The sequence below is a fragment of the Molothrus aeneus genome, chromosome Z (genome assembly GCF_037042795.1).
Source record: "Molothrus aeneus isolate 106 chromosome Z, BPBGC_Maene_1.0, whole genome shotgun sequence".
Classification (NCBI taxonomy): domain Eukaryota; kingdom Metazoa; phylum Chordata; class Aves; order Passeriformes; family Icteridae; genus Molothrus; species Molothrus aeneus.
The window spans coordinates 70,224,074-70,236,532 of record NC_089680.1 but is presented as its reverse complement, the minus strand read 5'-3'; the positions used below and the strand labels follow the sequence as shown (position 1 = coordinate 70,236,532).

Sequence of the window (12,459 nt, the reverse complement as noted above, 5' to 3'; positions counted from 1 at the left end):
ATTCATTTAGACTCCAAAATATTTGGAAGCAAGGTCTGGAGACCTGGTGTTTATTAATTCATGAAAGACTTGCGCTAATTAGCAGTGCTCATTTCCCAGGGGCCCACTTAGGCTGTGGAACCCAGCTCCCCTGCACTCCTTACAGAACAGAAAAGTCCCTTCAAGCCATCCATGAAAGCTTCCAAAGCAGGATCCTGCTCTGATTGAGTCCCTCTCTCTCTCCCCATTGAACAAAAAGAACACAGTTTTGCCTCCCAGGAACATCCTGGGGTGCCACTGGCAATAAATGATGGCAATAAATTAGTTCACCCCGGCAGAACCAAAATTCTTGAGCCATCTGCAGACCCTGACATTTCCCCTCACTGTTTTGGTATCTCAGTATTGAACTTTTTAAGTCGTTACTTTCCTTAAGAGGATTTACTATTGTTGTTTGCTACTCTTTTCTCCAATGTTGGGATCTCCAGGCTTCCTTTGTTTGATTGCTCTAAACGGTATTCCATTCTTAAAAATAAACAGTGAATTTTTCCTCTTCTATTCTTACACTTTTCAGTTGTTTTCTTCCTTCTGTGCTCACAGAATCCCAGGATGGTCTGAAGGGTTGGGAGGGACCTTAAATCCCATCCAGTGCCACCCCTGCCATGGCAGGGACACCTCTCACCATCCCAGGCTGCTCCAATCCCTGCCCAGCCCGGCCTGAGGACACAAATCCAAACCCCAATTTCCATCTTTCAAAGGCACTGAGCAGGACCAGCTGACTTCTCAAGCTCGTTTGTTTCTGTTTCTCTCCTCATTATTAATTTCTTATGCTCCACAGCACATCTGTTCTTCTCCCCAGCCCCACATTCCATCCAACATGAGTTTGCTCAGGGGGTCCTCAGCTTCCTAAAAATCCAGCACTGGATCTTCAGCATTTCATCAGCCAGAGATTCTTTATTTCTTCACTTTCTAATTTCTTCTTTTTTTTCTGTAAAAACATGTCCATCAACCCGCTCCTGGAGTTCAGCACTCCTCTCACTTCACTGTAATATTTTTACTGTGAGTCTCTCTTGCCTGATTTAAGGGACAATTTTAAAAATGCCGGCTGCTTCACAGCCATTTATTGTTTGAAATAAATCCACCTTTTCTTTTATTTCTTCTTTACTGGCTCGCCACATTGCTGGAGGACACAGAACGAAACCTCAGTTATACTCTCAAATTTCAAGAAAATATCAGTTTTGATAGGGAGTTCAACTCCTTCATTCTGCCTCTGAAATTACATTATTAGGTCAATTTACTTTTGCTACTGCATTCTCTTTCTTGATCATTTTAATCCAAGGCATCTGGGCCAAATCTGTTACATTCAGTGTTGGGTTCTGGTTCACAAAGAACTGAGCACAGGCATGCTGACTCACGTGGAAACCACTTGAAAGCTCAGATTTTATTAGGCTTTAAGACTCCTGCCTTGCATTTTTAAAAAGCATTGTGCTAAGATCATAAAATAAAAAAAAATAAAAAAAAAATCAAGAAATGAGAAACTTTGAGCTTTTCAGGTAGAAAAAGAAAGAAAGGAGTAAAGTGAGAAGGAATTTCAGGAGGAAAAGGAGCATGATAGCTTAAAATGTCTTAAGAGCCTTACTAAAGCATGGGCTCAAGAACTGAGAAGGAAATGGAAAGGCACTTGGGGAATCAGCCATGTATTCTGAGTATTAGGAGCACATGGGAATATTTTTTAGCTGTAGATCATTCCCACTGTAAATTAACCAGGTTTTTTTGGGTGCCATGTATGACACTCAGCGCAATGGAGAAAGGTGTGAGATCATTCCACGTTGTGCCGTTAGGTGGTACCAAAAAATAAATTTTATAATAAATAAATAAAAAGGGGGGGAAAAGGGAAATTAGAGCTTGGAGAAGTAAATTATTATCCATAGTGTCAGCACACAATGGGGGGACCAAAGCTGCACCATTTTGCTTTGGTGTGTTGCAAAACCACACTGGAAACAGAAAGTGTTCTAATTATGTTCTCCTCTGGTTTTTTTGGATTTTTTTTAAATTTATTTTGGGGGGGGAGCTTGATGGGCTTTTAAAAATTTGTTTTGCTTTTTTGGGGTTTTTTGGGTGCTTGTTGGGGTTTCTTTTTTGTTTTGGGTTTTTTGGGGGGGGTTTGGGTTTTTTGGGGGGGGAGCTTGGGGTTTTTTGGTTTTGGGGTTTTTTTTGGTTGGTTGGTTGTTCATTTCTGATTTTTTTTTTTTTTAATTTTTAACTGCTCTGTTCAGATTGACCTGCTCATCCCTACAAAGATCACTGGGATAATCACCCAAGGAGCAAAAGATTTTGGGCACGTCCAGTTCGTGGGGTCCTACAAGCTTGCTTACAGCAATGATGGGGAGCACTGGAAAATATACCAGGATGAAAAGCAGAAGAAGGACAAGGTAAAGCAAAGAGAAAAATCAGTGTTTTGGTTGTGACGACGCCACTGATGAGGGCCTGTGGATTATTTCCTTGGGTTCCATATCCAGGGGATGGCACATGGGGGAGTCAGGGTGGATAAAAGTCACAAATCACAATGACATTCACACCTACCAGTGCCATGCACCTGATTTAATGCTGTTAAATACATAAAACTTTACAGTTCTCCATTAATCACAGCTATTCCTTCATTTAACCCTAGAGCAGAAGGTGTATAAATAGCCGTTAATTTGTATATTTAAAAAAAAAAAAGTGTTTCAGTGCATTTTTTGGTGAGTAGGGACTATTTTCAGTGATTTCCTGTGAAGCACATCCTTGTTACCCAGCCATTTTGGACAGGGGTTTTTTGGGTTTTTTTTTGGTTTTTTTTTTTCTGGAAATTAATAGCTAGGGTTTCAAATACTCACTGAAAATATTATTTTTATTGTGCTATAAAATAAATAAGAAACATTAAAAAAAGTTTCACGACTTCCTCTGCAAATGTTTGAGAGGCATAGGGAAAGTATAGGTTTGCTGATTGATTTACCTGGAAGCATTTAACTTTTCTCTTGTTATTCATTATACCTTTCCTTTAAACTGTGTGACACTTTTATACTGCAAATACCTGAATTTCATAATCACCTGTTAAGAAAAATATCACAGCATATGCATCGCCTAGGGAAATGTTAACCAAGATGACAAAATGTGAATTATTTATTAAATGTCTTAGTAGGGTTCTGTCTGATTGAAACAAAAGATGGATTTATTGAAATACCAGATGGCTGATGTGTCTGATAACATCTCAAATCTGTGTATTCAGGGTGATAAATGTTCAGGCTCCCACTTATATTTCTCAGTATAAATAAAAATTCTTTGGGAAATAAACTGACATATTCCTCACGTAAGTCAATTAAATTACTTTTCTTTCAAACAGTGAGAAAACTTTTGATATGCATTGAAATGAGCTGTGTGAGCACAGGGAGACCCAGTGATGAGGGGTTAGACACCTGCATCTGCCACATTTCACAGATTTTAACTGATTGATTGAAGGTCATTGATTAGGGGAATGTGTTATTAGTGGATTGAGTATTTATGTGTAATATATATCCTAAATTACAGCACTGAGTATTTGCATGGCTGTGCTTCTGTGTCTGCATTGTCAGGCATTCCCATCCAGACTTTGAATTCCTGAAACCCAAACGTCCCTCACTGGCTCTAACCCAAACTGAGACTTTTTTTCCCTAAAGGATTTTAGGTAGTGAAAACCAAATCTGTTAGTTTAGCGACCTGGCTCAGACGATTCTTACACCAATGATTTTTTTTTAATTTTTTTTTTTTTGATTATGGATGTGTTTGGTATAAGTGGCTGTCAGATAAAAATTGGAAGCAAACAGCTCACCTTAGGCAGGCATATCACAAATATATTCAATTTAAGTGACAGGTGGTGGCTTCAGTACTTTGTACACATCCTATTTTAAATCCCTGCCATTTAAAAAGAGAGGGAAAAGTGAAATAAATGTTCTCTCCAAGCCAAACTTGTGCCTGCATTCATTTTATTGCAAAGGAGAACACAGGTTGGAGCTTTAAGTCAGAGTGCATTTTCTTTTAGTTTTGCTGCGAATGTGTTATCACACTTAAAGGACTGTTCCAGTCTGAGTTTGTTTGTACCATTGGCCAAAGCAATTAGATTGTTTTTGCCTTCTTCAGCAGATGGACTGTTAATTGCTACACACATATTCCATTAGGAGCAATGGGAAACTCTTAATCGTTGTCTCGTTTAAACATATCACACCCTGTATTAATTAACATCCCTGAAAATAAAATAGATGCATGTTATTATGATTCTTTAACAAGTCAAGACCATTTAAAAGATCAACGCGACAAGATCAAATGCACTTCACTGGAAATTAGAAGTTAGGATTTCTGAATCTAAATGTGTACAAAATAAATAAGCTCACTTGATCTGAGTCTGGACCTCAGCCTTTAATACACACAAACATCAAACTGAAATATCTGGGTTTGGGATTTTATTTATCTATTTCAAAAGCATCTGGAAAAGTTAAAAGTTTGATGACAGAGTCTGACTTTCCAGAAGTCACTGAACTTGGCAAAACTTTATAGGATGTAGGGCTGGAAAGGGTCTCAAGACAGCTTTTAGGAATGCACCTTTTCACCTCCAAAGGCACTGTGGCCCTCTCCTCCTGCACCCTCAGCAGAAAATGGGATTCAAGAACCCCCAAGCCCCTTCCTGTCACCTTGGAGTAGGTGCTGGCAGGTAAATTTCAGAGCTGAGGCTTAATTAATTCACCTGTTCTTCACCTCAGACAGGGCTGTACCATCCTCACTCAGATTTTTATTTAATGTGTTCCAAGAGACAGATTGTGATGAAAATTCTATAAACAGTCAGCTCCAGTGTTTAAATATCCTCTAAAGTGGAAAGTGCCTTATCCCCCTTGCTGCCATACACCCACCCTGTCCTCAGAGGACACAAAAATCTGATTTTATCTCCATTTTTTCCCTTTTCTTTTGGTTGGAGTACTTCAAACTGTTTCTTCTCAGTTTCCATCATCCATTTCCTGACTGAAAAAGCATAAATTCCTTCAGCCAGAGGAATGTAGAGCCAGCCAGTAAACCCTTTCTGACACTCACCACTCCAGCTGGGTGGATGCAGTGCTCCCATGGGATTTGGAGAGAAACCCTGCTCTGTGTGTACTGGGACAGAAATATAATAGAAATATAATATAAATAAAATTAATAAATAATAACATAATAAAAATAATTAAATAATAATAAATAATAAAATAATAAAATAATAAATAATAATAAATAATAAAAATATAAATAATAATAAAGCCATGAGGAGAAAAAGCAGTGCTGTACCTCATCCATGAGGAACAGGAGAGGAGCAGCACCGCTGGTCCTGTCTGACATTACCACCTTTGAACAGGATCCACTAAAATTTCTTTATCGTAAGGTGAGATTTTCTCCCAAATGCAAGGAAACTGAAAAAACAAAAAAAACCCAAACAAATCAAACAAACAAACAAACAAACAAAACAACAACCAAAAAAACCCCAGAAAACCAAAAAAACAAACGAGTTTTCATAGCAAAGTGAAAATTCTGTGAAATGTTTCATCTGTTTTCAGGAGATACAGAAGGAAGGTAAAAGGTAGATATTCAACAACTATCAACAGCAGCAAGCATAAATACTCATTTTTTACCCTCATTAGTCCTATTTATTAACTGAGCATCCTGATTTATTCTATGAAGGACAGAACACATAGATTTTTTATTTCTCCTGCAGGTGATTTAGTCACCCTGCCCTCATCCTGCTTTGTTTAACCATCAAAAAGGTTTAGGGGAAAGGTGGCTCCAAAACATTTTAGGGAAAGGAAGACAGGATGAAAGGAATAAAATAACTTTTAAAGTCACAGACAAAAGAATTACGGAGATATTGGTAGGCTGGTAATAATGATTTGTGGGTTAATGTGGTGACTTTATAATGAAATTGTGACTTTATAATGAAATTGTAACTTCATAATTTAGACAAGAGCTGAGAACTTGAACCCATCTGGTGCTCAGCATCCCAGTGCTGATCTGTTTACAGGGTGAGTCCTAACAGATCAGCAGATCTCACTGAATTTCTGGGGCTGTTCACTTATCCCTCCTCATCATTTTTTAAAGTTCATTTTTTAAAGTTTTACAAAGGAGAAAATTACTGGTCTCTTGCATTTATGTTGTATACAACATATTGTATTTTATTTATATATTTTTCTAAATAGATATTATTTCCTGCACATTGTGTGCAGCCTGTAAATTTGGTTAATCCTTAACAAAACAGTGGTTTAGAGGAGAAGGAAATGGGGTCTTCAGATTTTTGCACTATTTCACATGGAAAAGCTGTTCCAAGAGCAGTGTCTCCTGCAGCTCCTGCCTGGCTTCTGCTATTTTAATGGTCAGTCATTTCATTTCACATCTGTGCTCAATTCCTGTGAGTGCAGACAAAAAATTGCTGGGAGAAAAAAGAAAAAAGAAAAATAAATAAAAAAGCAAATGGAGCCCTTCTCATTCTTTTTAAATAGTTTGAATGAGTGGCCTGGAAAAAACATGAAAACTTTGCCTGTTGCCATCAAGAAGCAAAATAAATTACATTGCAGGCTGTCACATAGGAAGAAAATATATTTTAGAAACAGGGCCAGAGCTAATAGCTATCTTGTTTTTCTCAACTAGAGGTCAGTAGCTCACTGTACCTCCAGAGCTGAGGACATCCAAACCAAATCTGACCTTTTCCTTTTTTTTTTTCCCCCCCTTTTTTTTTTTTTTTTTTTTTGTTTAATCACATTCCACATGTGATTTATAAATTGCACAGCCCGCTGTAGGTAACCCAAGGCCAGCTGCAGTGTCAAATGGCATTTCAGAGGCTGTTTTCTCACAGGAAGATGAGAACATTTGAAAGTAGCCTAAAGGAGCCTGGCAGTCTGCAGCACTGCCAGTCACCACCAGCCATCAGCAGTGCAATTAGCTGCAGGTAGACAGTATTTGCATAAATGGCCACTGGGTTTGTACACAAAACGATGAACTAGTCGTAATTTTATACATTTCTGAGTGCACAGACCATTGCCAGGGTGAGAGGAGACAGGAACCTACTTATTAAAGAAAAGTTAGATCATGTCAGGTTAAAAAACTTTCTGCTAGATTTGTTAATGGTTTTGTTTTGGGTTTTTTTTTTTTTTTTTTGGATGATGTTGAATTATTATAATATCTGGTTTACACTCAATTCCTACACATAATCTACTTACTTGGCACGGGTAATGAATTTTCTTTTAGTAATATTACTTAAATTATCACTATTTGATAGCATTATCTGCAATAATAGTTGTAATTTCTAATCTAAGTGACTATTTTATCTGCACTGGTTTAAATTATGAGTGACTTCCACTACTTTGAGCTGAATTATCCTAATTTGTGTCAGGTGAAGATCTAGCTATGCTCATTTCAGCTGGGGGAAGACAAAATGAGCAAAAGACAAAATGCTTATTTAACAATCTACCTTGCATTTCTGTAAGCATCTTTGGAGGCAGGTTGGTCTTCAAAATGTTTCTCTTTTTGGCTTTGAACCTCCTATAGGCCATGTACAGTGGAATAAATGCCCATTTCTGTAGCATCAACATGTGGACCACATGGGATAGACAGTATGAGAATGTTAGAGTATGTTTCATAAGTTTCAAAGTTATGAAACCTTCTAATCAGTATTAGAAGGTTTCATAAGTTTTAAAGTTTTATCTCCCTCTACCTGTTCTGAACATGGAGAAACAATAAAGGCTGTGTACAGATATTAATGGATGTGATATGCGTGCACTTGATGTAACTGAGAGAAAAAATTACTTTTTCTCCTCTTATTCACTCCAAAAATGCATATGCCCACAAACACATCCACGTGCCACCTTTATTTTTCTGAATATTGAGATGTTCTGCACTGAAGAAAACTCCAAACAGGGGCCATGACTAGAAATTCTTTATAAAATATTCTTCTTCTAATATGAGCAGGATTAACTGCTCCGTTAAATAGCATTTTTAAAATATTCTGCTAGGTATGAAAAATGTTTTTAAGCTACAGCAGACAACACTCCTTTCCCCAAGCTGCTAGTCTTCAGGTATTTCTCCTAAATTATTCAGTCTTACAACAGTTTTCTTTTTAAAATTCTAATCCACTTACACTGTCATTATCTGGATTTTCTGCTAATGCCAAAAAACGCTTTGTTTACATTGAAAATTCTCACATAATGTTTGAAATCAAGACATTCAAATTGCTTGCTGGACACAAGTATAAGCAAGAATTGTTTGTATTTCAGAACTTTTCAGCTGGGAATATCAGTATCTATTTTCCTGTCTTTCACTCTTTTTCCATAAAGTAACAACGATTAAATTTACCATATTTAAAACTACAGCAGCACGCATTTTCTGGTTTTTGGGTTTGTCTTTTTTTTTTTTTCCAACAGCAGCTGCAAGAGCCTGAACACTACGGAGGAGTGTGTGGAGGGTCTGTATGTGTAAAACTGCTAGAGCTGCTGAGTAAATATTCCTGCAAGTTACGCCTTTTTGAGTGTGCAGACTGACATAAACAGACACTGTAAAATCTGAAACGTTCCACAGCAGGGTTGGCAAAAAGCAGGAGCTCTTAGATCCACTTGTACAAAAAGAAAATTCACCTTGTGACGTGGCAGCCACTGATTTTGGGGAGGGTGAAGCTCTTTCCAGGAGCATCCTGTGGACTGGAATGATGCTTCAGGATTTTGGCTTTTATATATTCCATACATTTGTGATCCTGCAGTTCTTTAGTGTGTAACTCCAAACTCCACATTCAGTGTCAGCTGCTGCTGCCCCGTTTTGGGCAGACACAACAATTCCTCTCCAGGCCTGGCAACCAAGGACACCTCACTGCCCCAGGGCCTGAGATGTTAAACAGAACTGAGTTGGGGGCAGCAAACTTGGGCTAAATGACTTCATTACCTGAAGCTGTAATTGGAAAATTCATCCCAAATAAACAAACGGATCAAACTTATAAAAGTTTGATAGCCCATGACCTGTGGGCCATTTTTGGGTGTAGCTCCTGGATGGCCTTGGTCTGCCCAAAATGCACCTGAAGGCCCTTCGATAAACACAACCACTTTTAATTCCCTTCATTTTGTCTGGCCTCTGTTTTTAGGTAGTCCCAAAAAGGCATCAGGAAAAGTAAGGCTGTTATTCCTCCCTAGTGCCCTTTCCCAGCTCTGAAATTTTTTTTTTTTTCTGTCCGTGTCCTTAATAGCCCCAGCTGTTTTTCCCCCTCTCAATTTATCTGATCTTTAGCAGTGGTTAAAGGCTGAGGAAGCTGTGCCATGGTTTAATTACGTGTTGAAAGGGGAACCGTGACCTTTAGATGGCTCTGGATGACCCTGCTGAGGGGACGCTGCAATATTGCCTGCTATCGATTTTCCCCACGCCACTTATGGTTTTATAGACACCTACAGTATCTCCTCTCTGCCTGGAGAGACTTATCTGCTTAATAACTCCCAAAAAACCCCCTTTTTCCTGCTGCCTCTTTCTCTGTGTTTGCTGTTTTGGGATGAAGCAGGAGCAGACCTGCACTCACCCAGAGCTCAAAGTGAAGGTGTGCACTGACACATTGATAATTTACATTCTGGTCTTTATTTCTTGAGCACAAATCATCCTGGAGTTATTTCATCATTGAGGATTTTATTTTTAATTTTTATTTCACTTTTCACAATTTTTTTATATTGTAATTCCAGCATCAGCCTCTGAAATCTTAAAAAGTCATGGCAGTCTTCAGAGCTATCCTGAAAAAAAACTGCTCGGAAACAAATGTGAGGAGTGGCCATTAAGAGGCATCAGCTTTTCAAGGGTTTTAATTACTTTGGTGGCTCATTTAGTATTGACTGCTTGGACATAAAACAACAGGTAGATTAAAAAAATACTTTTAGCTAAAGAAATAGCTTTTTTTTTTCTACTGATAACTCATGTTTTGTTCTTTGTCCTCCTTGCTCCTTCCAAATTCCTTGACTCTATTAGTGAATTGAGGCTAAAAGTAAATGAAGAGTGGGAAAGGATATAGTTTTTCCCATAAGAAATTTGCCATGGGGCCACAGGAAAAGAAAAGTAAATTTCTGTTAGAATGTTGTATTTTATGCAGATCATACTTGTGGATGTTGACAATGCTTCCCTTACTTTCTGATAAATCTACTTCCCCAAAATCCTTCTTCTCATCTAGCACATTTAGTTAATTTCTTGAAACTAGATCTTGAATTTTGAGGAAAGGTGTATTTCATATTTGCATAAAATAACCTCTGAGACAGTTCAAGTGATAATGAAATCATGCATGAGTTAAAAATAAAATTTAAATCTTGTTCTCATGCTGTAAGTAAATGACATAATCCTCCCTCCTTCAGCTGTATTTGTTGCTGGTTTTGCCTCACATAATTTTATTTATCTTTCATATCTGTGTTCAGATATGAACACTGGGGCTGTAGAAAGGTTCCTTTGTCTAGCTTGGCAAAAAATATCAACAGATATTTCACATGCATGTGCAAGAAATCAAACGGAAAGCCAAAAAGCCTAAAAAAAAACCTTTTAAGTTTTCCTAGCTGCATTTTGGGTTTTGAGAGGTGCCACTGTAATTTCAATTATGATCTTAGTAATGTAATTTTTTGCTACAAATGAAACTGGAATTGAGGAGCAAACCTTGTTAGCCCAAGCTCCTGCTGATTTATGTATCAACCCTTCACTTGGGCAGCAAACAATTTTCCCTGTGCTAAATTATTTTGGTTGTTTGGTTGTTTTTTCTTTTCCTTAGACTCACAAAACTGATGTTTCTGTGGTCATTTTCTCAGCTACTTTATCCATCTATCAGAACTCCCACATCCTCTCACGCTCCCACCTCTCTGATGGCAGAGGAGAAAGGGAATTCATCACCTGGGGAGGGGATGGATTTTGTTTGATGTCCTGAAAGGACAGCACTGGGGAGAAGCTTCCAACATCCAAAAGAGGTTCTGCATGGAGACCAAAATCTTTGTGACCATGCCACAAAGGAACCAGAGTCAGGGCTAAAATGCTAGATCGGCCAGCTTGCACTTCAAACTCTGATATTTTCCCAAGAACTTCTAGGAAACCTGTAATTCTGCATTAATTCAGTCACATAAGCACTTCTCCAGGAGGTCTATATTCTTCTCTGCATGATGCAAACAACAGTCATTCATTTTCAGTCGAAAAGCCATCAGGTTCAGTTTTTATAAATGAGAAGTGAATTGGCTGACATTTTAAGAGAATGAGCATTTCCCATAAAAACTGAAAACAACCCAAGGGGATAATCTGATCATTTTGTCAAAAATTGGTGCTGTGGCCTTTGAATTTAAATAGTGGCTGGCAGGGGAAAAATCTGGCATTGATTTGTCATAGATAGGAGTTTTATAACTCACTTTTGTGTGGATTAACCAATAAGGGTGGAAATAAGATCATAACATGCACTGTACTGTAGGATGTTTTACTTTTATCACAGCCTGATGCTCTTAATTCATCTGCTGACTTTTTTCTGACATGAGAAGATAATATCCTTGATAATCACCAATTTTACAAGGGTTTATATAGTTGCATCCCAGCAACTTTCATAAGTGATACAATAAAAATTCTTACCTTTAATTATTAATGTTATTTCCTCAGAAGCAGTAAGAGGACCCTCCTGGGATTCATTTGAGATGGTACAAATGCCAAGTAAAAAGACATTTAATTTTTTAAATGTTAATGATTTTTGTGTAACTTTCAGAGCGTGGCCCTGGCGGAACGGTGGGTGAAGCTTTGAGTAGAAACCTCTACCTGCACCAGGGCTGAGCGTGAATGAATCACAAGATTTAGCAGAGGCAGGAGATCATGGAATCACAGTTTTGGGTTGGAAGGGACCTTAAATTTCATCCAGTGCCACCCCTGCCACGGCAGGGACACCTTCCACTGTCCCAGGTTGCTCCAAGCCCCAATGTCCAACCTGGCCTTGGGCATTGCCAGGGATCCAGGGGCAGCCCCAGCTGCTCTGGACACCCTCTGCAAGGCTTCCCCACCCTCAGAGCAAAGGATTCCTTCCTAAAACCCAACTTCTCTTTGCCACTTTAAACCTTAAGTTTAAACAGCACTAAAAGTCGTGCATACCGACAATAAAAACTCATCGCGGATCCAGGGCAGTCGGAGTTTCACCGTGGGCTGGGCCTCCTCAAGCCAGGTCTAATAAGCTCTTGGAGGCCTATAACACACCCAAGATAGCTCAGCTACCCTTGGAGGCATAAAAATCAGCAGGATGGCTTCTGTTGCAGTGCTGGAAACAAAAAGGTTTAATAAAAGGCAAAATAACGAAACTCTTTACAGAGAAAAACCAAGCCAGGTGCAAGAGGTTCTTGCTCCTGGTACAACACCTCACAAAAGCCATTGGTTTCTTTGTTCTCTTCTTTTTCTAGTAAATTGCTCAGGCGGGACTTTTTTGCTTCCTTCCAATTT

At 38.5% G+C, this 12,459-nt stretch overlaps 1 protein-coding gene across 1 annotated transcript in view; it reads left to right on the top strand.

Annotated features, from left to right (window-relative positions):
* Window positions 1-12,459, top strand: part of EDIL3 (EGF like repeats and discoidin domains 3) — a 242,611-nt gene that overhangs the window by 224,914 nt on the left and 5,238 nt on the right. The window contains exon 10 of the mRNA XM_066569157.1: window positions 2,253-2,408. Coding sequence (XP_066425254.1) covers window positions 2,253-2,408 — 156 coding nt within the window. The remainder of the gene's footprint in view (window positions 1-2,252; window positions 2,409-12,459) is intronic.